The 27,998-nt window shown below is 39.1% G+C and overlaps 1 protein-coding gene across 4 annotated transcripts in view; it reads right to left on the minus strand.

Annotated features, from left to right (window-relative positions):
* LOC149529110 (CBBY-like protein) overlaps window positions 1-27,998 on the minus strand; it is a 266,235-nt gene that overhangs the window by 96,447 nt on the left and 141,790 nt on the right. For all 4 annotated transcript variants that reach the window (XM_089808815.1, XM_089808814.1, XM_089808813.1 and 1 more), the window contains one exon: window positions 24,267-24,328. In XM_089808815.1, coding sequence (XP_089664941.1) covers window positions 24,267-24,328 — 62 coding nt within the window. The remainder of the gene's footprint in view (window positions 1-24,266; window positions 24,329-27,998) is intronic.

Below are 27,998 nucleotides of genomic sequence, written 5' to 3' on the forward strand. Positions count from 1 at the left end.
TGCATCACCCATATTCTTTTCCAAAATTATCTCCTTCTCTGATTCTATATGACTATCTTCAATGTCGACAGGTATAGAGGAACTAGATTATTCTAACAATCTATGTTGTCTAGCCCTAGTATTATGGAAATTTTAATTTCCTTTTGGCATATGTGTGTTTGTACCCACAAGCTGGCAGGATTGAAAGCTCTAATACCACTGTAAAATTTCAAGTTTATGAAATCTAATTCTAAATGTAAATCCTAGGAATGTCCCACACGCAATTATAATTATTAAACATAGATTGGTTCAATTGAAGACATATTGTCTAAACATAGTATGTATTGGGTTTGTTATATACATAATAGTGGAATTTGAAAATAAAGGTGCACAAGGAATAAATATATTCTGGAATATTTCTGTGATTTCGATTTCAACTACAATTGTAATAACTCCTTAGCAAAACTATCGAAGGTGGAGCGATTACTTATGAACGCAATTTACCTTGAGAATTGCTTCATAATGACACAATGCACTCAGTATCTTCACATGAATGGATTCTGAACACTTGAGAATTGCTTCATGATGGTAAGACACACCCCGTATCTTCACATGGATGGATTCTGGTATGCCCGAGTCTTCTTTGACTTTTGAGATTAATAGAAAACACCACCGGAAGTAACATGTAACCTTGTTGTCTTTTCTGTCATAACTTAAGACAATACTAGATTATGTTACACTATCGTATATAGAAAAAATCTATTCCTTGTTTTTTCATAAGCCACCCATGCAAGATAATTGTCAGCAAATATGTCTTCCATAATCATAAGGATGTCACCATGATTCTCAACATTGCATAACTCCTCTAATAGACGCTATCCACTCACAGACACTACACATTTACCTTTATACGTTGGAGTAACCCTTCTAATTGATTCTAGAAGTGATAGAGTATTGAATGCAGTCCATGGCAATACCCAATCTTATAGAATCTAGAAATCTTCAATCAATTTAACTTCCACTAGGTCAGGCAACAATCCTAACGAAAGGAATTTCAAATATTTATATTCTCTGCAACTTACAAGTTACCTTTAATCAAGTCTTCCTTCAAATCTCCCATGACTCCCATTCCATCACATGCCTTTTTTAAGATAGTGGCAGTTGGGTAAATCCCGTGAACTGATTTTACCTGATTTTTTATTAATAAGCTTACTAAGCTTAATGTATCAATTCCACCGCATTAACATAAATAAGCTTAATTTATTAAGTTCCAACAAAACACTATAAACATTATTAATTAATTTAGATTAGAAAACCAAAACTAATAGAAAATAGTTAATATCTATTTGCTTCTTGACCTCCAAACTGAAGTCCTCTTATAGGGATATTACACCTCCTTGGTTAGATTCTCTAATTCTTCTTCCAATTCATCCTTGCTTTCAAAAATATTCCCAAAGTTTTCGGAATTCAATACCATAAGCCTTTGCATAATAATTTTTAGTTTGTTAGCCACTTGGTAAAGTTTAGACCCAGATAACACACTCTTGTTCCACCATTTTTCTATCATCTTTAGAAAGCCCTCATCCTTATGTCATGTCCCCAAATTTTAATATAATAATTTAATTTAATTAATTAATTGATTATTCCCAAAATTTAAATAATATAATTAAAGGACCTGTAATTAGTTACTCTAATTAATTAATATGGGGCCCAAGTTAATAATACTTGTATTTGTGGTTCTAATTAAGTTAGTATATCTTGGACCTATTTTTATTTTAACTGTTTGTGTAGTTGTCGGCTATATGTGTAAACCCTAGGGAGTTCCTCTTAAGGGTATTTAAGCATGACATGTAAGTAGTAGTTGTCATGCGATTTGGACTATTATCTTTGTACTACAATTCCTATTGGAATTTTGTATTGTTTGCCATTTCAAAAGTGGAAGATCTTCCCTACTTGGCTTTACAGTTTCAGTGGCATTCAACCCTGACCCTATTCCGTCTGAATTACTCGGCTCAAATCTGGCAAATCAGAGCAATATCATTATTTGCAACTATAATAAGGTTTGGTTCCAAATTGATATTTGTGCGTATTCAATCTTTATTTTGTATCTCATTTGGCAGGCCAAAGGTAATTATAAATCTCTGCATTCATTCGTTATACTTAAAATCATTCACACTCCTTCATACTCTGCTCACCTTCCTTCCATCGTACGCTACCCAGAGTATTTAGCTCCATCGTACATCTTTCCCCATTGCCTTCCACACAGTCCTTGTTGCATTATGTATGGTTGCCTCCTAAACCGTACGACCATTCATCCCAATTGTACAGCTCTGCATCCTGCACCGTACGGTCTTTCCTTCCCAACAGTATAGCTATGCCTCTTACACCATACAGACCTATCTAGAACACCGTATTACCCTCACTTCATTGTCTTCAAATACAGTACGACATCTTGAAGACCTCCAATCATCCACCCACCATACGGCCACTTGCTGTGTGGATATTCTTGCTACCGAACGAACCTTTGGATTGCTAGCACGCCAACTCATTGACGGTAAAATTGATATACACAGAAGCAAAGTATGTAAGGAACATTACAATGGTATTAGAGAAATTGCCTTCGGGTTGAGATCCCCTTCGGATCGAGTTCCCTTTCAGGCCGAGATCCCCTTCGAATTGAGTCCCCCTTTGGATCGAGATCCCCTTTAAACCAAGATTCCCTTCGGATTGAGTTTCCCTTCAAATCATGTTCCCCTTCAAATTAAATTCCCTCTTGGAACCAAATGCCCTTTGGATCGAGTTCCCTTCCGAGTCAAGTTTCCCTTGGGACCGAGTTCCCCTTCGGATCAAGATCTTCTTCGGCTCAAGATTCCCTTCGGACCAAGTTCCCCTTCGGATCAATTTCCCCTTCGAATTGATATTGCCTCCGAGCAGAGATCCCCTTTGGGTTGAGATTGCCTCCAAACAGAGATCCCCTTCGGGACAAGATTCCCTTCGGGTCAACATTGCCTTTGGGTCAAGATCGCTTTCAGGCTGAGTTGGCCTTTAGGATATTACAATGGTATCAGAGCTGGTGATCTTGCTAGCCTCCTGGGATAATTGAGAGATTTTGGTATTTGGATCACACTTTGGTGGCGAACAGCAATGGAGAGTGGTGGTTGAAGGCACTACAAAAGATTGGCAAAGATCTCAACGAGGGTGTTGATCTTCCATTAGATATATTGGAAGTATGTTTGTGTAAGGTGAACCAATTACCTTCAAGATTTATACAAAGAATCCTCTCGCCGATTAAGGATGCCTTAAGTCAACCCAGGCTTTTGAGACACCATGATAAGGATAAAAGGTTGGCAATTGCAGCATGTCTTAGTGAGGTCTTGAGAATTTTGGCTCCTAAAGCACCATAAGATGATAACACCATGATAGAGATATTGCATTTGATAGTTGACAGCGTTCAAGGTCTTGATGATTATAGTAGTGACCCTTTTGGTAGGACATCTACAATATTGAAGAATTCTGCAAATGCCAAAGTAAGTAACCTCCTCTTAGATCTCAAATTGAAAATTTTGGTCCATGATATGTTTAATCACTTTTTGGTCACCATCAAGGAAGATCATGATACTAAGTCTTATGGTTTCATGCATTGAAGAGATGGATGAAATATCCCAACCCATTACATCTATGTTATGGGTTATTCATAATCTACAATGTATCCCCTCTATACAAGCATATAGATTGGTCACTAATGTTTTCAAGCATTTGTAATGTTTCGATCTTGTCATGCTACAATCATGCGATGATCTAGTTCGTATGGTAGCGAGAGACTGTACACGAGAAGGTCGTACGATGACAAAGCAAGCACAACAAGAAAACCGTATAGTGTCAGCTCACAAAAAAGGTTGTACGGTGTCAGCTCACAATTCAAAGGTTTGACATTTCGTCAAACACTTGGCATCCTATTGGCTTTGATTTTTTGTTTGACAATAATTTCTTATGATGATATTGATGCATATATAAAGGAAGTTAATATGGAATTCTGAAATGAAAGTATTTGTCTCAACACAAGGATAGATAATTAGCTCAAAAGCAATTATTCTGAAGTTACATTAAAATCAACAATGGCTGCAATGATGTAAATTATTACAAGAAATGAACCTCTCCAATGTATAGTTCATAGAATGATAGCAGCAAACTTCAAATTATGCACTCTCCTTATACCAACAGACCCAATTTGCAATGTTTGGATGTGTAGATTAAACACCAATAATGAGAGCAGGCCTTGTATATATGACTGCAGTTCCTTGAAAATTCCAAATGCAGATCTAAATGTCGAATGCAGACCCTTCGACTATGAATGCGGACTATAGCAGAACAATCTCAAGCCACAAACATGTAACCGCAGCAAATAAGCAAGTCAATGTAGGTATAAGAGTGTATGGCAGCAGTCACAAATATCCAAACCGCCCCCATTAGATTTTCTACAACACTTAATCACTTCTCAAAAATAATTAGTTATAGAAGAGAAGCTAGGGAAAATTACTATACTTCAGAAGTAATTTGCAATTCCAATTCCCAGAATAATTTCCAGACTTCACAACTCTCAGCAAAATTCAAGATAACAATAAATAATGACTTCCAACAACCAGTAAGAATAGTAGGAAGACAAAACAATTCCTCAAAATTATTTCAAAATACCTCAGCTGTGAATTACCTGATACTTCTCCAATCTAGACCCTTATACTTCAGCAAGGCCACAAACCACAAACTCAGAATTGTCACAAAGACAACAAAAGCAAATAAATAATCAAATAATCAAATGCTTTTCTCATCAAATGTCCTCATATTTATAATCTCCGAATGACACCAATTTGTCAAAAGAACTTCACTTAAGAAGCTTACTCTACACAACATTAGAATATATTAAAGTGACATTAATATAATTTATTAATTGCTTTTGACTCTAGAAAACGACATTTTCCACCATAACTTAAAAATCTGACATGCAAGGCCACTATTTCTTGTTCCCAAGATTTAAAACTTTTCATCCCAGTTCCAATGAACTATAATACGGAGGTGACCAACAAACAACACTAACAAAAATAGCAACCTCAACATATTTAGATGAATAATAATAGTAATTCACCCATCTTGCGAAAACAACTGAAGACGCATCAAATTCGAAATCTGACAACATCAAAGTAATCCTAATGATCAAAGGCGATGAATGAACCTAACGAGGTGACTTACTATAAATAGATGCTCCCTCCAAGATTCTTCGAGCCCAAACCAGAAGCCCGAAATAAAAACTGAGAGCATCACCCAACTCCTCTAACTCAATTGAGCTCATCAGAATGAACAGTTTGACTTACTATAAATAGTAGGTCCCTCAAATGGAGCCAAAACACACCATAGGCTGTTGGAAAGCCTATAACCACATAACTAAGACCCTTAAATCCTACTGCCAACTCACGAGGGTCATGATGGCAAACTAACCTAGCCAACTACAAGAAACTGCTAAAAAAGAGGACATTACACGATTTGATATCTATCAGCATACATTTTCTATTGATTTTGTGCCTATTGTAAGTTTTCCTTCAAGCATCTCAGGGTGTCCTATCCCTCCTGAAGCCATTCCCTCTCCCTTGATGCATAGCTGTCACCCAGAACTATGTCGATTGAGGAAAGGAGTTCGTACCCATATAGTGCTTTGAACGGTGTCGTCCTAATGGACATGTGGTAGGTGGTATTGTAACAATATTCCCCTAGGTGCATCCATTTGACCCACACCCATAGTTGGGCAAAAACATAGTTCTAAAGGTAACCTTCAAGCCAGTTGTTCACAATCTTCGTATGTCCGTCTGTCTAAGGGTGGTAACTAGTGATTGGCGACAATTCTGTGCCTGCCAGTCGAAACAGTTCTGTCCAAAAGATATTGGTAAATTGTCCATCCTGATCACTGACAATATTATGGGGTAACCCGTGTAGACAAAATACTTCTCTGAAAAATAGATCTACTACACGTACAACCTAAAAGTCTGAGGGAATGGGGAAGAAATGTGCGTACTTTGTCAATCTTTCAACCAATACGAAAATACAATCCTTTATGTTCACCTTGGGAAGTCCAGTAATGAAATCCATCAAGATACTTTCCTGCCTCTATTCTGGAATTGGTAGAGTTTGCAGTAACCCGACAAGTAGAGTATGTTTGGATTTGTTCTGCTGACAAACCGCACACTCTGATACATACTACAATACGTCTCTTTTTAAGACCTTTCCATGAAAAACTCTCCCTGAGATGTCTGTAAGATTTGAGAAAGCCCGAGTGTCTAGCCAAAGGTGAGTCGTGCACCTCCTTCAAGATTTTTTGATTCAATTTGGATATCGGCACTAAATATATCCGATTCTTATAGTAAATGATGGCATCCACCACTTTGTACCGATCATCTTAGGTGTTGTCATCCATTAACTCACAGGAAAATGTGTTTTAGGAATATTCTACCAACAAATGTGCTTTCTAGTCAGCTGAAATCTAGGTTAGTAAGCAAATGGCAAGTTTCCTAAACAAAGCATCTACAACCACATTGTTCTTTCCTTTCACATATTCAATCTCAAAATCAAACGCCTGAACCTTGCTTACCCATTTCTATTGCCTCTCGTTCAAGTCCCACTGCTCCAGAAAATATCTCGAACTATTGTCATCCGTATAAACGACAAACGTTGCACCCACCAGATACTGTCAGAACTCGATTAGTGCATGTACAATGGCCAACATCTCTTTGTCATAAATGGAATGTAAGCATTTTGTTTGTGTAAGCTTCCTGCTCTCATAGGCTATGGGGTGTATATCTTGCATTAGTACCATGCCAATGCCTTCTCCTTATGCGTCGCACTGTAAAATTAACAGTCAAGTGAAATCAGGCAATGCAAGTACAGGACAAGTGCTCATTGCTTCTTTCAACTTATCAAAAGTGAGTTGTGCCTTTTCATTCCACTTAAAGGACCCCTTTCTTCTCCGATCTGTTAATGGGGCACTGAGCTGAGAGAATCCTTTTACAAACCTCCAGTAATAATAATTGCACAGTCACAAAAATCCCTGCAACTCCGTGAGTGATTTTGGGGGAGGCCAATCAAGGATAGCCTGAATCTTCTCTTGATGAACTTGAACTCCATATTGACTGACAACATGCCCCAGGTCAAATCTTTCTGTCATATCAAATCCACACTAGGATTGCTTGGCGAACAAAGACTGATCCTTCATGATCCTTAGGACTTCATCCAGATGCTTCAAGTGCTTTTCCCATGTCCTACTATAAATAAGAATATCGTCAAAAAATACCAGGAAGTACTTACGCAATTGTTTGTTGAAGATGTGAATGTAGCAAGTGCATTTGTTAATCTGAACGGGATGACCAAGAACTAATAATGCCCATAGTGACAACGAAAGGCTATCTTTTCTTCCTCCCTCGTGCAGACCGGATGGTATCCAGAATGGAGATCTATTTTTGAAAAATAAACTACAGCATGTAACTCATCTAGCAACTCATCTATCCTTGGAATTGGATATCTATTCTTTATTGTTTTTTATTCACCGCAGGCTGGTCCACACACATGCACATCGTCCAATCCTTTTTGACCAATACCACTGATGATGTGAAGGGGATAGAACTCAGGCAGATCCATTCTTTTTCCAGCGTTTTCTAAATTATCTTTTCGATCTCATCTTTGAATTTCTTGGGATGGTCGTAGAGTGTCGTTGTGACTAGCTTGGCTACTGCTTCCAATTCAATAGTATGTTCAAACCCTCGATGAGGCGGTATATCAAGAGGAATGTCTATAAAAACTTTATCATGTTCACTCAAAATATTTTGGAGATCATCATCCTAGGGAAGTGTTTATTCCCCTTTTATAGATTATGTTGAGACAAAACAATGTGCAGCCCAAGTAACATCATCACGCCAAAAAATTGCCTTCATACGATGTGCAGAAACTTCCTTCGGACCCTCATTTGCCATTCCGCGGAGAACAACCTTCTTTCCATCAACCAAAAAACTGAAGTCCATCCGTTTGAAGCTCAGAGTATATTCATCAACTGTCTCCATCCACTGTATGCCCAAAATAACCTCCATATCGTCAAGGTCCACTATGAAGAAATCCTCAATCATCGTGTGAATCACCATTGTGATAGTTAAACAAAGCGCGTGCAGGGCAAAAGAGTCCCTCCAAAAACCTTGACCTGGAATCCTACGTGTGTCTCCGTAGGTAGACCTCTTCATTTCACCAAAGATGAGTTTATGAAGTTTAGAATGGCTCCGCTATTGAGCATCACCATAACCCTTTCTCCTTGAAGGGTTCCTTGTACACCGTGTACCTCAAATTACCGGCTAGGGCGATAGTTCCTCCGTGTCATACCAATGCTGCAATTCTTTTCGTACGATTCAAACTAACCATTTTGCTGTCCTCGTGGGGTTGGTTGTCTTCAGAGGGTATATCTTCTTGTTTGTTCTCATCATTAAGGCATCTATGCCTAGGTTCCCATGTTCCTTTGCAGTTGAAACATAGTTTCTTCCTTCGGACCTCCTATCTAGTAGCTTCATCCAACGACGACTTTCTGAGTGGAAGTTTGTTATCTTTGTCCCTCGAAAACACTGGTGGTTTGGAATGTGAGTAACTTCATGATGATGCCATTAATGATGCGATACTCCTCGCCTTCTTAATTGCCTCCAACATGGTGGTAGGATTGAACCCTTTTACCCAACCCTTCAGTACTTCTATAAATCCGTACATGAAGAGCAATATCTGTCTATTTTCAAAAATGTTCGTGACCAAAACAGAGTTTCTGAAATTCTGCAATGTACTGGTCAACCAATCTAGTTTGCCTCAGTTGTGCCAAATCTTTGAAATTGAGTTATAGATCTTTACCGTCAAATCGATCTATCAATCTCTTAGTGAATTCCACATGGGTATTTATTTAATCATGCCCCGATGTGATGGTGTCGTGATGCCACCATTCATGCACAACTCCCTCCAAGTGTAAGGCTACAAATTTAATTGCTTCTTCTGGCATGCAATTAAGCTGTAAGTAAGTATTTGCCTTCATTACCCATGCTTGCGCAAATATGGATCCAGATTTGTCAAATGGTGATAGATTTACTGTACTCAACTTCCTCCTAAGATCATCATTAAAATATCCTCTGTTCTCGCCTCCCGAATATCTCATTCTCAGATTTGCAAAACCTTTGTAGGATATATCTTCCTCCAAATTTGCATTCTTCCAGTCTTCTCTCAGTTGTTCTTGCATTTCTTTAAAGGTCAAATGTTTCCTTCCAAGTGGTGCCTTCGTTTGTGGGGGGAAAAGATGGCATGGAAGGTCAAGAGTATGCTGGATGATTATTTGCTTTACCTGAAACCAAGTCCACGCTGTGACCATTTTGTTATCTAAATATTTTATTGTCTAGCAACTTCTTGAGAGTCTCTTCCATGAGTCGTTGAGTATCATTCATTTGTGCCTAATTCCTCACAAGTTCTCTCAGTAGTGCCATGAGTTCGGCAGCCGTAGTTTTGGGTTCGACAGCTATAGGTTTCAGTTTGGCAACCATTCTATAAAAAGAATGGGTTCTTCTTCTCTTCTGGCTATAAACTCTCATTCGCTGTCCACAGGCTGGCAGGATCGAAGCTCTGATACCACTGTAATGTTCTGATCTGGTAATGCTACAGTCGTGCAGTGACCTAGGCAATATGGTGGAGAGAGCAAGTACACGGGAAGGTCATACGATGAGCAAGCACAATAGGAAAATTGTACGATGTCAGCTCATAGAAAATGTCGTACGGGAATGGTCGTACGGTGTCAAGAATATGCCCGTACGGAACTAAGTAGTGTTCATACGGTGATGGCTTCAACATTGGACAAGAGGGACAATGGCCATCTGGTGGAGTAGGGTGCAATACAGTAGGAGGTTGTACGATGAGACAGTCAAGTAGTGTGGTTGTCTTGGGTGGTCGTACGATAGGCCCAAATGGCCATACGGAATGGTTATCGACAAGTGTACAGTGATGTTGCTACGCCACGATGATGGGTGGTGTGCAACAGAATGCTAAGTCCTGTAACCAAAACACTTATAAATCTGAATTCATAAATAAAGCCAAAACACAAATGGACATAGAATTTATAATCTTCATATAATATTTGCCACAAGATGGTGCTCGGATTTGCCAGATCCGAGCGAAGTATTACAGGTGACGGAATAGGGTGGGTTGAATCCCACAGAAACCGAACAAACCAAATAGGGAAGATCTTTCACTTCCAAAATGGAAAACAATAGAGAATCTCAACAAGAATTTGCAATACAAAGAAATAATCTAAAATGCATACCCTATGAGATCCAACAAGATGTGCTTAACTAACCCGTCGGGGAAAACTTTTCGAGGGTGTACAAAGATAACTGACGGCTACACAAACTACGGAAACAAAACAAAAATGGATCTGAAATATTAAATTAATTGGCCCATCAACAATAGTTTGATTAATGAATTATATTATAACGGGAACATTATAGCATTGTGAAGAAAAACTAATATCTCATTTGCACAAGTGGAAGAAAATAGATGACAATGATAAGAGTGATGCCTTAGTGAGGAGAATGAATACATGATTACAACGCTGCTCAAAGAGGATTTGCTAAATCTTCCTACTACACCAACATGGGGAGAACACCTAAAAAATGAAGATGCCACTTGCATGGATCTTGTGAAGACATGGACAGATCAAGTTGTGCCCATCATCAAAGTTGTGACCAAGGTTGTACCCATCGCCAAGGCACTATCTGTCGTGGGCATTCTATCAGTTGCCAAGGTTGTGTCCGTCATAAAAGTTGTCTGTGGTTGAGGTTTAATTTTTCATCGAGGTTGTGTTCATCCTCGAGGTTGCGTCTATCACCGAGGTCAAGTTTGTTGTCAAGGTTGTGTGTTTGTCACTGAAGCTATGTCCATCATCGTGGCCATGTCCGTCGCCAAAGTTGTATGTCCACCACTGTGGTTGTATCCATTACCATAGTCGTGTTTGTTGTCGTCAACATCATCGTGTCTATCACCGTGGTTGTGTTAGTTTTCATCACTGTCACTATGCCTGTCGCTGTGTCTATCACCATCATTATGTCCGTCGTCATCACCATCACCATGACCATCATCGTCATTGTGTCTGTTGTCGTCACCACCTTCGTCTCCATTGTCGAGTCCATCATCATGTCCATCACCGTCGTGTCTGCCAACATCGTCGTGTTTGTCACCAACGTTGAGTTTGTGTCCATCGTCATACTTCTCCTCCTCGTCATGGTTGTCTCCATCATCATTGTATGTCTGTCATTGTAGCTATGTCTATCACCATTGAGACATTGCCCGCTGTCAAGGCTCTATCCATCGTCGACACTTCAGCTGGGGTTTTGTGTGCCATCGAGGTTTTATCAATACCTAAATTTTTGTTTGTCGTAGAGGTACTCTCCATCGAGGCTTTTTCTGCAAAGGCTCCCTTTACCAAGGTACTCATAGTCGAGGTTCTATTCGCTAAGTTACTCTCCGTCAAGGTTCCCTTCATTGAGGTACTCTTTGTTGAGGCTCTCGTCATCGTTGCACCCTTTGCCAAGGCTCTTGTGATGGGGACACAACCCAAGAACAGAATGGACACAACAGAAAAGGGAAATTGTATTAACTGAAAAATAAGCTAGTACATTCAGTACAGAGAAAATAAACTTCAAAACATGCCCTAAGGGCTTACAATAGCATAAATGTGGAGATAATTTCTCCTTTCAGTACCTCCTCTCAAACTCCACTCCGAACTGCCTTTTACAATGCCAGAAATCTCCTTAAATAGACCCCGGAGGGTTAAGGACTAGGAGTACATTCTAGAAAGTGCTAGTAGGCATCCACCGACCAAATAGAAGGTTCCAGAAGCTGCATTAGAAGTCGGTGCAAATCTAGAAGAATCCAGAAACGGTAAGCGAACTTCCGAGAGGCATAACTTTTGAACCGTAGCTCCGATTGACAAACCGTTTACATTTTCGGAAAGCTCTCGAAATGATCTATAGCCCTATGGACCAGCTTCGCTCGTCCCCTATTTTTCGGCCCTTTTCGAGGTCATTTAATGCCCCTAACCTGACTTTGAAGCATTCTTAGGAGGTCTCCAAAACCTGAAAAACTGCAATAACTTTCAAACCGTGGGGCCTTTTGACCTGATTCTTTTTCTGAAATGCTCTAAATTACAATTACATTCATCTGGCCAATTCACACCTTCTGGTTCACCAAAATGATGGCCCAATTACATGCTCCTATTTTTTCGGGATTTTCTAGCACACTGATAGTGGAACTATGAGAGTTGGAACTTTTATTTGACCCAAATGGGTGTCCAAAAATGAAAACACATGAAACAGAAACTAAGTCTAAGTATTTTTTTTTTTGGTGACACAGGATTGCCCTTATACCTCTGGATGCTCCTGCATCAGACACCCAAGGTAGATTGAAAAGTGACACTGTCACTCTATGATTGGTAGAGGAAATCCCAAATGGGAAACCTCAGCTGCTGAAATCCAAGTTGAGTCCTTGATCGGTCGTCCTTTCCATTTGACCAAATACTCTTCATACTGCCTGTTTCTAGTACTCCTACCGACACGATGATCTAGAATGTCTTCTATCTCCTCCTTCTTAGAAGCAAGAATTGGACATGGCTCTAACACCAGCTCCTCATCTGCACCATCATCATGATACTCTGTTAAATCTGCAATGTTGAAAATGAGAGAAATGTGAATACCATCTGGCAGCTCCACCTCATATGCATTTCCTGAGTCATGTTTCTTCAAAATTTTGCAAGGGCCAAATTTCTTCATTTTCAGCTTATTGTAAGTACCGGCTGGAAATCTTTCTTTTCGTAAGTGCACCATGACTAAATCTCCTACTTGGAATTCCTTATGTCTTCTCCTTTGATCAGCCCTAGCTTTATACTCTTGATTCATCTTAGTAATGTGTGCTTGAACCTCCTCATGTAGACGCTTGATATGTTCAGCAAATTCCTCACCTTCAGCACTTGTCCTCTCCCCTTATTATATCTTCCTCAGCTCTGGTGCAGTCCTTGGGCTATTCCCATATACAATTTGGAATGCTGATTTTCCAATACTCCTATTTATAGAGTTATTGTAAGCAAACTCTGCTTGTGGTAGAATCAAATCCCATCCCTTGGGCTTATCCCCAACTAAACATCTCAGCAAATTGCCCAGACTTCTATTTACCACTTCGGTTTGGCTGCCAGTTTGTGGGTGATGCGTGGAACTGAATTTCAAGTCTGTTCTCAACTTTTTCCAAATGTCCTCCAAAAATATGCCACAAATTTAGTATCTCTGTCAGAAACTATACTTCTTGGAAGACCATGTAGTCTTACCACCTCTTTGAAAAACAAATCTGCAATATAGATAGCATCATGAGTTTTCTGGCATGGAATGAAATGTGCCATTTTGTAGAACCTATCAACAACCACGAATACTGAGTCATTACCCCTTTGTGTCCTTGGCAATCCAAGAACAAAATCCATACTTATGTCCTCCCATGGCCTTGATGGAACAGGCAATGGCTGATATAGGCCAGTATTGTGACTAAACCCCTTGGCAACTTGACAAACTTGGCAACTCTGTACAAACTTCTTCACATTCTGTGAAATTTGAGGCCAAAAATAATGTTCTCTAAGAATGGCAATGGTCTTATCTCGACCAAACTGTCCTGCCATCCCTCCACTGTGTTTCTCCTTAATCAGATTTTCCCTCATGGAACTCCTTGGAATGCACAATTGACTACCCTTGAACAACATGCCATCTTCAATCAAATAGTCTAACCACTTGGTTTTATCTACAGTAACAAGTTCTTTACAAGCTTTCCATGCTTCAGCAAAATCAGGATCCTCGAGGTACAAATTCTTGAGTTCATCAAACCCAACTACTTCAACTTGCATTACTGTAAGCAACAACTATCTCCTACTTAGCGCATCTGCAACCCTGTTAGATTTTCCACTTCTATGCTTCAACACAAATGTATAACTCTGCAAGAACTCTACCCACTTCATATGCCTCTAATTCAATTTACCTTGGCTATTTAGGTACTGTAATGCCTGATGATTAGTATACAAAACAAATTCCTTTGAAAATAAATAATGCCTCCATTTCTTTAAGACCTGAACTATTGCATAGAACTCTTGATCATAAACAGAATACTTCTTCTTTGCATCATTCAATTTTTCACTAAAATATGCAATAGGCTTACCTTCTTGGCTTAATACAGCCCCAATAGCGCTGCCACTGGCATCACAATCCACCTGGAACACTTTTCTAAAATCTGGAAGTGCCAACACAGGCTGTTCTGTCACCTTCTTCTTCAGCAATTCAAAACTTCTCACAGCTGCTGCAGTCCATTTGAACTCTTTTCTATCCGCTCTTATTGTATCAACTAGGGGTAAACATATGCCACTGAAATTCTTAATAAACTTCCTGTAAAAACTAACCAGACCATAAAATAATCTTACCTCAGTAGCAGACCTTGGAGTAGGCCATTCCAAGATGGCTTTTACTTTCTCTGGATCCATTTTGAGACCTTCATGTGATATAACAAACCCCAAATAGACTAACTCCCTTTTTGCAAAGAAACACTTCTTCAGATTAATTAACAGTTTCTCTTCCCTTAGCCTTTCAAGGACACTACGAATATGCAATAAATGTTCTTCCAAAGTCTTGCTGAAAATTAAAATATCATCCAAATAGACAATAACAAATTTTCCCAAGAACTTCTTAAGTGCCTCATTCATGAGCCGCATGAAGGTGCTTGGGGCGTTCGTCAATCCAAAGGGCATGACTAACCACTCATAAAGACCCTCCTTGGTCTTGAAGGTTGTTTTCCACTCTTCTCCTTCTCGAATCCGTATCTAATGATGGCCACTCTTGAGATCTATCTTTGTGAAGTACTGAGCTCCACTCAAGCAGTCCATAAGATCATCCATCCTTGGCAAAGGAAACCGGTACTTGATGGTTATCCTTTTTATAGCTCGAGAATCTGTACACATCCTCCACTCTCCATCCTTCTTTGGTGCGAGTACTGTAGGTACTGCACATGGACTCAGGCTCTCTCGAATCAAGCCCTTCCTCAATAGCTCGTGAGCCTGTCTATTTAGCTCCTCTGTTTCAGTAAGAGTTATCCTGTGAGCAGCCTTGTTAGGTAAACTAGCTCCTGGAATCAGATCTATCTGGTGACTGATTTGCCTTACTGGTGGCAATCCATCTGGAACATTATCAGAGATAATATCTCCAAACTCCTCTAGTAAATCTGAAACTTCAAGTGGTATTTCACTACTACTTTCTTTATCTTTCCTGGGAATCAAAGCATAGCACATATGCTGATGTTTCATGCCATCTAAAAACTTCCTTTCATCAACAAGACAAATCCTAGCACTGCTACATACCTTTTCACCTTCCTTTTTCATTGGCTTCAATTTGTGGCGAACTCCATCCTTTGTCAAAGAGTATGTGTTTGCATGTCCATCATGTACTGCATGTCTATCAAACTGCCATGGTCTACCCAACAATAGATGGCAAACGTCCATCGAAATAACATCACAGAGAACTTCGTCATGGTAACTCCCAATTTTGAATTTCACTAAACATTGTTCACTTACCAGGACCTTATGATCATCTTTTACCCAAGCAATCCAATAGGGCTGGGGATGTTTCTCCCTCTTGAGCTTCAGCTTAGAGACCATCTCTTCTGATACCAAGTTATCAGTGCTACCACCATCAATGATCACGTCACAACATTTATCCTCACACTTGCATCTGGTACAGAACAAACTCCTCCGTTGTCCTGGTTCAATCTCATCACTTAGTAGGACTCTTTCATTTACCAAGGTCTCTCGTCTTTCTGCATCCTCAAAATGTGATGATTGTGCATCCTCATCCACATGAGCAACCCTAGCTTGGCCCTCAGCTCTCCTATCTGTCCTTCCTTGTCATTGAGGGCATTCAAAGGCACGATGACCTTCTTCATTGCAATGGAAATAGGTACCACGGAAGCCTCCTCTTCCTTGTCCATGTCCTCTACCTCTTCCTCTCTTATTTCCAAAGGCTTGATCATGGGAGCGGTTGAAACCATCATTCCTCTGGTTCCTGCTAGTACCCACATCTTCATTTTTCTTTTTGGCTTCATTGCGGCCTCCAGATGATCTACTGCTTCCCCTTCCTCCTTGACCACATCCTCTTTGTCTTCCTTCAAACCTTTTATTCAGCTTCTCTTCAACTCTTAGGGCAAACTGGTATGCCTCTTCAACGCTGGTCATTCTTACCAGACTTAATTCCTCCTGGATGCTAGGTCGCAACCCACTGATATAACGAGCAACCTTCTCCTTATTTGCTTCTTCATGCCCCGCTCTAATCAAGAGTCGGTAAAATTCCTCTGTATATTCTTGGACTGATCTTCCTGCTTGCTTTAACCCATGCATCTTCTTAAACAAATAAAGCTCATAGTCCACAGGAATGAACTGCTTCTTCAATTTGTCCACCATGCGATCCCATCTTGTGATCTTCTCCTTTCCTCTTCTGTTTCTTTCCAATTGAACCTCTTGCCACCAGATTTTGGCATGGCCTTTCAGTTTGGCCTTTGCAAACTTAACCCTATCTGGGTCGCTGATATCCTCGTACTCAAAAGTATTCTTCCAGTTCATTGATCCAATCGATCAACTCATCTGGTTTCAGATTTCCTGAAAATACACCCACTTCAATTGTGGGTCTTTTCCCAAACTTAGTAATGGCCCGAAAAAGCCTTTCCTCTACATGATTCAAAACTTCCCCGTCAAATTCCCCTTCTGGTCCAATTTCGTCTTCTTCGTTGTCATCTTCACTTTCATCACCGGCGGCCACAATTCTTCCTCTACGGAGTTCCTCTTGCAATGCTTGTACCTGCCTTTGGAGGGCTCTAACCTCCTCAGGATTAATAGCTCTAGCCCTTCCACCACGCTCTCTTCGTGGAGGAATCTTTTTAACTCAAACCCACAACCACACAGTCCTGGAGCAAACTGCCTCACAGTCGGCGCTTTGTCTACACACTCAGGAAAACCAGCTCTGATACCACTTGAGATAATTTCTCCTTTCAGTACCTCCTCTCAAACTCCACTCCGAACTGCCTTTTACAATGCCAGAAATCTCCTTAAATAGACCCCGAAGGGTTAAGGACTAGGAGTACATTCTAGAAAGTGCTAGTAGGCATCCACCGACCAAATAGAAGGTTCCAGAAGCTGCGTTAGAAGTCGGTGCAAATCTAGAAGAATCCAGAAATGGTAACCGTACTTTTGGGAGGCATAACTTTTGAACCGTAGCTCCGATTGACAAACCGTTTACATTTCCGGAAAGCTCTCGAAGCGCTCTATAGCCAAATGGACCAACTTCGCTCGTTGCCCATTTTTCGGCCCTTTTCGAGGTCATTTAATGCCCCTAACCTGACTTTGAAGCATTCTTAGGAGGTCTCCAAAACCTGAAAAACTGCAATAACTTTCAAACCGTGGGGCCTTTTGACCTGATTCTTTTTCTGGAATGCTCTAAATTACAATTACATTCATCTGGCCAATTCACACCTTCTGGTTCACCAAAATGATGGCCCAATTACATGCTCCTATTTTTTCGGGATTTTCTAGCACACTGATAGTGGAACTGTGAGAGTTGGAACCTTTATTTGACCCAAATGGGTGTCCAAAAATGAAAACACATGAAACAGAAACTAAGTCTAAGTATTTTTTTTTTTTGGTGACACAGGATTGCCCTTACACCTCTGGATGCTCCTGCATCATCTTGTCGCCAAGGTACTCATGGACGAGCCCTCCTTCGTCAAGATTCTCCCCACTAAGGCTCTCTTCATTGATGTTTTGTCTATCAAGAATATAATAAAAGTCGATGTGATTGTCTTGATGACTAAGTTTGTGCCAGCATCGACATTTATGTGTATGAGCGTACCCAAAGAGATTTTTGAACATAATGGTGTGAAAGATTATCTCGATTTGTGTTATTGGGATCATGTTGAAGGGCACGACAATGTTTATATCACAATGGCACAGTGTATGCCTAACAATAGTGTGGTACAAGGGAGGTTTGATGACAATACACTCATCTCGCCTGTGTGCTTGGTTTGGGATCCTAGTGCTGACAACAAAACCAATGTTGAAGAGAACCCCCGTAATGCTCTCAGTGTGTGGGATGAGATCAAGGCTGCTAATTTACTAGATAGCACGGAAAATAATCGAGTCATATAAATGGAATCATCAACCTAGAGAATGGCGCGAAGATCGTTTGCAGGAACAATTGCTATAGTTAATTGATGATGGAGTCCATCCTCAAACCGTGCTCAAGGCATATATAACTACAAACTTTCTGTATGAGGGTCTTTTGCACAAGAGCAACAAGGTCTTCCTAAGTTATGAGTTTCCAGAAGAGATTGATGAACATGTATTTTATGATTAGCATCTTTGGGATCCTAGTGACTCAAGACACGACAATATTTATATCAGAGTGGCGCAGCAAAAGTTTGATGGCAATGTGTTGCTGCAGAGGATTGATGTCATTTCACTCATCTCGCCTGTGCGTTTGATTTAGGACCTTGGAGTTGTTGGCATTTCATCTAATGGCGGATTGCTTGAGGGCAAGCAATCTTTGGGTAGTGAGGATTTCTCATGTCCCCAAATTTTAATATAATAATTTAATTTAATTAAATAAATAATTGGTCCCAGAATTTAAATAATAATAAAATGACCTTCAATTAGTTACTTTAATTAATTAATATGGGGCCCAAGTTAATAATAGTTGTATTTGTGGTTCTGATTGATTTAGTATATCTTGGAACTATTTTTATTTTAATTGTTTATGTAGGTGTTGCCGTCGGCTATCTTTGTAAACCCTCGAGAGTTCCTTCGAAGGGTATTTAAGCATGATATGTATATAGTAGTTCTCCTACATTTGGAGTATTATCTTTGTACTGCAATTCCTTTTGGAATTTTGTATTCTTCACCATTTCGGAAGTGGAAGATCTGCCCTACTTGGCTTTCCAATGGGATTCAACCATGACCCTATTATGTCTATACTACCTGGCTCGAGATCTAGCAAATTGGAGCGCTATCATTATTTGCAACTATAATACGGCTTGGTTCCAAATTGTTGTTTGTCTATATTCAATCTTTATTGTATATCTCATTGGCGGGCCAGAGGTAATTATAAATCTCTACATTCATTGGTTATACTTAAAACCATTCACACTCCATACTCTGCTCACCTTCCTACCACCATGCATTACCCATATAGTCTTTGCCTCCACTGTACATGTTTCCCCATTGCCTTGAACACAGTCCTTGTTACATTTCTTACAATTGCCTTCTACACCATATAGCCTTTCTTCCAAAACGTACGACTCTACATCTTGCACTGTACGTTCTTTCCTTCCCAATCATATGACTCACCTCATATCATATGGACCTATCCAGAACACTGTACAGCCCCCACTTCATTGACTTCAAATACCATATCACATCTTGAAGAACTCCAGTCAGCCACCCACTATACAACCACTTGTTGTGCGGACATTCCTGCTATCGAACGAACCTTTGAATTGCTAGCACGCCAACTCATTAACGGTAAAATTGATATATATAGGAGAAAAGTCACGAACATTATAGTGGTATCAGAGCAATTGCCTTCAGGTCAAGATCCCCTTCAAATCGAGTTCCCCTTCGGGTCAAGTTTTCCTTCGGGCTGAGATCTACTTCAAATAGAGTCCCCCTACAGATCGAGATCCCCTATGGACCGAGATTCCCTTCGGATTGAGATTCCCTTCAAATCGAGTTTCCCTTCAAAACCAAATCCCCTTCTGATAGGGTTCCCCTCCAAGTCAAGTTTCCGTTCAGACCCAATTCCCCTTCGGATTGAGATCCCCTTTGGTTCAAGATTCCCTTTGGACCGAGTTCCCCTTCGGATCAATTTCCCCTTCAAACCAAGATTCCCTTCGGATCAAGATCCCCTTCAGATTGAGGCCATCTTCGGATTGCAATTTCCTCCGAACAAAGATCCCCTTCCGGTTGAGATTGCCTCCAAATAGAGATCCCCTTTGGGATGAGATTGCCTTCGGGCCAAGATTGCCTCTGGGCCAAGATTGCTTTCATGCTGAGTTCAACTTCAAAATATTACACCTTAAACCAAATTTATTCAAATTTGAAAGGACAATTGTCTAACCTTTTATCCTTTATGATGCATAATTCAACTGGGCAGTGATTCAAACTAGAGATGGGTTTCACTTTTGATTCTAGAGTAAAGGCTAGTTCTGCCATATCCCCATTTAAAAGAAATCTGTCCAGTTTCTCCGCAATAAAGATGAATCCTTTTCTCATGTTATTCCAAGTGTAGATATCTATTAGTCCATTTTTGTTAATCTATTCATTATAATCTATTGTTGCTATAGGAGTTTTCTAAGTTCCACCCCATTTTTGGATGCCTTAGTTATAGTAGTGAAATCCCCTTCTATGATTGAAATCTCTCCTTTATAAACAATCAATTTTTCTTCAATCTCTTTCCAAATTCTAATTATCTCCATATTTTGAATAGGACCATATAGATTAAAAATCCTGAAGCTCAACTTCATTTGGGAGCTTTTACTAAGCCAAAACTCCAATTTCCATGATCTTCTAAAGATGTTATAGTCGAAGACTTCGGGTCCCATATGAAAGCTAAACCTCCTGAGGCTCCCCTAGCTAGAGATCTTCATATCTCCCTAAATTCTAGCTTCTTCTTAAACCCTTTAGATCATTCCTATCTACCTTCATTTCTTGTAATAGAATGAAATCTGCTTTTGTTTTTGATATGCAGGATTTTCAGACCCGTTGCTTGTTAGTGGAGTTTAAACCCCTAAAATTCCAAGTTAGGACATTACTGCCAACTTGGAAGGATCTTCCCCTTCCCTGTATTAAAGATATCGATTAATTTGAATTGACCACAAGCACATCCATCCCTCATTTTCAGTTCCTATAGGGATTTTCTTCCCCTCTTTTTATTTGTTTTTTCATTATCTAGGTTGTTCTTACTTGGTTAAGTCATGGATATCCACATATGTTCCTAATCATTTAATTCCCGATCTTCTAATTCTGCGAGCAGCTATTCGACTTCCACTTTCCATCGAATCAGAACCTTCCAGAATATCCTTGATCAACAATTCCCTAGTCCACAAATTCATTCATTAGTTCATCAACAACAAACTCACATAAATGCTCAAAAATGATTGTAACCTCTTCCTCTACTCTAGCTTGGTTATTTGGTTCCCAATTTGAAGGCCTTCATGGATAGAATGTTCCTCTTGGATATCTATGTCATTATCTGGGTGATTCTCTCCTCCATAATCCTTTATCTCTCATTATCCAGGTGATTCTCTCCTCTGTAATCCTTTATCTCTCTTCTTTGACTTGTTTCACTTCTAGAGCCTCCTTCCTCATTAAGTATTATTGTTATGCCTTTATGAGGCTTATCCCTTTTGGAGTCCCTCCCCCTATCTATGTCATTTCTATCCCCTCATTTTCGCTAAGATCTTGCATAAAAGTTTCCTCACCCCTTGTTTTGCCTACAACAATCTCTAACTCTAGCTAGGCTAAAAGGGGAGCATTCATGATGGATCTTGAAGCCTCCCCTCCTAGATTTGCAGAGATAATAGTTCCAGCCATAACCGAGGGGAGTGAGGGCGCAGTTTCTCTCATTTCCCCCTTTGTCGAATCATCCCCTTCGGGAAATTCAACAATGTCAAAGCTTCCCTATTCCTATTTAAAGATAATCTGAGTGGCATTGTCGTTGGGTATATTCCACTTCATAACCTTGAAGATCTAGAGTGAGAATTTCCTCCATGTTAGTCTTCATTCGACTACGGACGACCGCTTCTTGTTGGCTTGTTGGGACTAGGAATGATTGCTTCCTGATACTCTACCATAATTTCCAAACTCATGGCGACTAGCTCTACTAGTAATGGTAGTATAGATATAATTACATAAACTAGCTCAAAAGTGGCGTACCCATTAAAGAGTGTCATTCCAAATCACGTACTTGCTAGCTTTCAGATTAAGATTCCTTCTCTATTTAGGTGACAAACTCGCAAGGAATTCTCCATATGTGAGGTAATAGGCAATATTTGAAAACAATGGGTCTTATACCCCCAGCAAGACTTAAGGGTATTATTTCTCTATTTTTGGTTCTTAGCTTGCAATATTTGAAAACCATGGCTCTTATACCGTTACCAGCAAGACTTGAGGGTATTACTTCTCTGTTTTTGGTTCTTAGCTTGCACAACACTCAACAAGTGACTAACTTTGTTGTCTTGATTTTAATGTCATACTCTTTCGCTTTTGCAACCCAACCACCCCTCTTATTAAATTCAATCTCTTGTTGAGTCAAATACTCTTAGCTGCTAGAACCCTAAGCATATTAGCAAAATATAGAACCAGAATTTTTTCAATGCTTTAACCAATGCAAAAGCATGTTTCTCTATCTATGATTAATTCAGATCATGCTTCTTTACTGGAGTACTCATAAAGGCAATTGGTGTCTCACAAGAATTTTTATAATCATAACCACAAAGAGAAGCACAAGCAATGACCCGGACAATATCACTGTATCCATCATATGCAAAAGCCATCAAATGACATCATCATTATCAAGTTATATAACATCAAAGCATCATAGGTAGCCTATTACATACACCGAAGTCTTGAAAGATCCTCAACAAATAAGTAGAGATGGAACCACATAGAAGAGTATGAGACATCAGAAGCATCATCAAGTATTGGAATATAAAGTCATCATGAATAGTCTACTGGAATAAATCAGACATATACCTCTATATATACCCTAGTGCAATATCACACCCACATATGGAATAAGGAGAACATGGAAGGATCTTACAACATCCTACCATCTTAACCCAATATTGTCAAAATACAAGTTCAGGGTTGAAATACATCCTTGGTTGTGTTAGGGTTACAGAAGTGTTACAAGTATGGGGACTGCAACTCTAAATATAATGGATATTGGCGAAAATAGTGAAGCATATCTAAACACTCATCCTCTTTTGATTTGAAATGAAGCATATTGGATCCATAAATTTGTGAAGTAAAAGGGCTATCATTTTGTTGTGTATTTTTTAACCACCTCCAAACCAAACATGAGATTTGGGAGATGGCTTTGCATTGATTACCAACCAATTCTCATCCTATTGTTGCTTATTTTGCCTCGGGTATATTGAGGTTGGCCTAATGAGTAGGAAAAGCAACAATTTTACTTTCAAGAGCGGTTTCTTGTCAAACATAACTCATGTAGATCCATGTTAGTAAGGTCATTGAGTACAAGCAAGGATTTATTCAATTGAAGATCATGACCATTGAGTTAAAAGGAAAAGAACCAAAATAAGGACATTATAAGGGTAAACAGTAGGAATTTGTCTGTATGACAAAATATACAAAAAAAAAACTTTCACAATACTATCTTGTAGATCTATTTCTATCCAATATTAGGGCAATCTAGTTCTCCTTCCCCAAAGTCCAGCCATACAAATTGTTGTGCATCTCCACTTTGAGAGGCTTACAAACCTTCGTTATCAGAAAAGGTTTTTAAAGTACACTTCTCCCTCCTAGTACTGCCAAACCTTACCCCCTTAGCCATGACCATTTCCCTACAAACATTACTATATCTAAAGATGATAAGAGAATACAATAGAAAAGATATCCTCCCTTCTTGTAAAAAAATAGTATTACACGTTAACAAACAACGATAGCTATGAGTAGTCCCTATCCCATACATAATATTTCCCTATATAAGCTTCATCTTCTCTTGTGTTTGCATTGTTTGCCATACGTATTTTTATAACCTTTAGGCCTCTTCCTTACTCTGGAAAAATTCTACTATTGAAGCTTCAAACACCCGTTAACCTCCTCAGTCATTTCTGGAAATTAATGACATAGGACCACTAAATGAAGATCCACCAACCTCTCACCAAAGAAATAGCATACTTAAACAATGTTTTTACAAATTCCAAAACATTAAACCTAATTTTAACTTTTAAGTGGCCCAACTTATTAACAAACCTACAACAAAGATCTGGACAATCTCATCTTTTAAATTTGAAGGAGCTTTAGTAAAGTGAACAAAGTTGAATTAAAATCCAGTTTCAAATTTCATATTCAGACTAAAAAAAGCAAATTCATTTAAACTTACTTATCAATTCCTGGTCGTAATGCCAAGCTACTGGATTTCACATACTCTTCCAAAGCATGACACTGCCATCCATCAAGATTTCATTTGTATAACATTAGTATAGTTTTTTCATCAATACAAGAAACTCAAATGGAAGAAAAGCATTTTGAAAGAGGATAAGTTAACTCCAAACACTTTTTCAAAATCCAAACAAATTTCCAACACTCAGAAATTCAAATCAGATGCACAATTGAGTTTAAAATGAATTTCAATATTTAATTCTCACTGTAGCATGTCAAACAAATTTTTCAAAAAATACCCCCACCAGTTGTTTCAAGTTTCAACTAATATTTAACTACAACCACCAAGAAAAACTTCTAACATAAATGAGCAATAACCTATAGAATAGTAGAAGATGCACTTCATAATAATCTTGCAAGTTTTAAACATCGTTTAACCTGTTCAGTGAAGATGCCAATCTGTTGGGAACATATTCAACCTATGCTGTAAGTATATACCTTCCTCTAAACACAGCAACAAAACATTAATATAATTTATCAATCAGCGTATTTTTTCCATACTAGGTGTGAAATGAAAAGCTATTATGCCCCATTATATTATGTTTGCTAAAGGTGTGTCAGTAACTGCACTTTATTAGGCACAGTGCAATCAATATTTTAATTTTAAAAAACAAAATCTGAAATGCCACAAAAGAAAAATAAATGCTTAGATAGTTGAGTTCATAGAGGAAAGAGTTTTAAAAATATTGCATAAAGTAGAATATTGTATGACGTTAAAATGTGGTTCTATATGGAAGTGTTTGTGAAATATTAATGTCATGCCCCTTAAACAGCACAGAATAAGTAGAGGTTGGGCTATAATCAAGGGTTCCTCCAGGATAACAGTGTATAGGGGACCCATCCAGGGGTTTCTGAAGCTGCATAGGGGCTTAATATGCCATTTTGGACAGTTTCAGACGGTCTCCTATTTTTTATGAGCAGTTCCCAAATTTTAAGGATTCACTGTCATGCATCAAAGGACCTGGCAGATCATCATTGAGACTTTGGTTGCAGTTTCTATTATTTAGGGAGAATTTGTATTTTTAAGGAGGGGACATTAAGTTCACTTGCTATATTTAGAAACTCAATTGTGGCTTATATGGAAGTGTTTGTCAAATATTAATATGTCATGCCCCTTCCTTAAAATGCACACAATAAGTAGAGGTTGGCCTATAATCAAGGGTTCCTGCAGGATAACAGAGTGTATAGGGGACCCATCCAGGGGTTTGTGAAGTTCCATAGGGGCTTTATAAGCCATTTTCGACAGTTTCAGACGGTCTCCTATGTTTTATGAGCAGTTCCTAAATTTTAGGGATTGACTGTGACACATCAAAAGACCTCGCATATCATCCTCGATACTTTGGTTGCAGTTTCTATTATTTAGGGAGAATTTGTATTTTTTAGGAGGGGACATTAAATTCAATTGCTATATTTAGAAATCACTAGGATGGTACAAGCATCAGCAGTTTTTAATTTATAGTCTAGGTCATGGGTTTATGAATGAATTTGGAAAAATTAAGTTCTGGCCTAATGTTTTATTTTAAATAAAAATAAATTTATTTAATAAGTCACTTTATAAAAGAATGAAGTATTATGGAGTGAACCTCAATTGCATGCACTTCTAGGAGTTATAGATGTCGAGCAGTTTTTAAAATGTAGGCATTTCTTAATGTATAATAAGACCCTAAAGAGTTTCAAACCTCTAGTGGAGAAAATCTTAATAAAATTAATTACAATAGAACATGTATTTACCACTATGCGTAAAGGTTTAACACTACAATGTAGGTGGTAACAGGAAGTAACATAAAATGCAATGCTGCAATGATATTCATAGAACTCCTCAACTTCTTTGTTAACTTCAGGAAATGTTTACATTCATATTTTTCAGACTCACAACAACAACATTACTTCTTCATACACAACGATCATTGGATACAAGTACCGTAGAATATAATGTGCCAAAGGGTTGCGATGAACCGTCACGCTTGACCAACTTCCCAACTGCCAAGCTTTTGGACACACTAATCATATGTTAACAATTATTTTACTGACAAAGATAACCCCCCCACCCCACCCACCCCCAAACCAAATAAAAAGAAAGTCATCTCTAGATGACACACACCACAATGGAACACTATACATCACTACAAAAATCATAGTTTAGAGTGTTGAGAAAGCATCCTTGATGAAGAGGGTGGCAGTGGTGGTGTAGGCGCTGCCAAACAAGTTGTCAACTTGTACACCTGATCCGACCTCAATTTTAGTTCAAGCTCTACCAGCATCTACCACTCCATTGTTGACTCCACCATAAAAGCACCTGGAAAACTTGAACCTTTTTGTCTTTCTTTTTTGTTACCTCAAAAGCACTAGCAAGATGACCCTTGAGTATAGTCCTCTCTATGACTACAACCTCCCTCTCAATTGCCCATGCAGCACTCTCATGTGCCCACTCTTGCCAATGCTACTACACAATCACCTAAAGGTGGGATGCCAACTCTTGCCTATGATATTATTCAATGCCCTAGAGACAGGATACTAGCTCCTCCCTGCTAGTTACAATTGCTAATCTATGAGCCTCTATCTTGGATGCTACAAGTGTAATGTTCCTGTTATAAAATAAATTTTTATTTAAGCTATTGTAATTGGGTCGGTTGATATATCTCGGGCACTTTTTTATTTTGTTTCCGTAGTTTGTGTTGTTGTCAGCTATCTTTATACACCCTCTGAAAGTTTTCCCTAATGGGTATTTAAGCACGGCTTTTAGGTAGTCATTAGGTAGGCATTTTTGGATTATTTTCTTTGTACTGCGAATTCCTGTTGGAGTTCTGGTTGGTTCATCATTTCAGAAGTGAAAGATCTTCCCTATTTGGCTCTTGCAGTTTCAGTGGAATTCAACCCTCACCCTATTTCGTTGTTGCATGTAATACTTCGCTCAGATCTGGCAAACCGAAGCACCATTTCTTGGGAAATATCAATTGAAGGTTATTGATGTTCAGATCTTTATTCTTGTTTGGATGTATTTCATAAATTTGGATCCATAAATTTGTGGTTAAAGGAATTAGCATTCCCCTCCATTCCACACATCATCTGTCACCGTAGCTCAGCGCAATTAGTCGTACATCTTCCCATCACCATCCCGTACGGCTATCTGGGCCTATCGTATGGCCATTTCCTTGTCTCCTGCTTCATCTGCAGCAACCATACAACTTACTCTAGCCACCATACGACCCTCTCTTACCTACCGTACAGCCTTGTACTATACGGCCAACTACATACTCCTCTACCATACGGTACCCATTTCCTTGACCCACACTATACGGCCATCACACAACTACATACCGTATGACATCTGGAGTTCAGCATACGGCCATCAACACACACCGTACGACTTTGTCTATTCCCCCTCCAACTGGGTGTACGAACTCACTTGCATTGTACGACCATTTCAATGGTCTAAAATCTGAATTATGAATTGAACAAAAATCATCAAGCACAAGGAACATAGGGGAACGGAACATCACATCAAGTTGAGTCTGCCTCAACCCATAATAGCCCTCTCTAAATGTTTGCTCCACCTTCCATAGTACATCTTGAATTTGGCCCTCTCACCGCGGGAATCAACCTATCCTTCTGATACACTCCAACTCTCAATCATCTTGGCCACCTTGGGGACTCAAAACAATGGTAAAACTCT

The sequence above is a fragment of the Cupressus sempervirens genome, chromosome 11, assembly GCF_028749045.1.
Source record: "Cupressus sempervirens isolate cs-2001-9-10 chromosome 11, ASM2874904v1, whole genome shotgun sequence".
NCBI classification, from domain to species: Eukaryota; Viridiplantae; Streptophyta; class Pinopsida; order Cupressales; family Cupressaceae; genus Cupressus; species Cupressus sempervirens.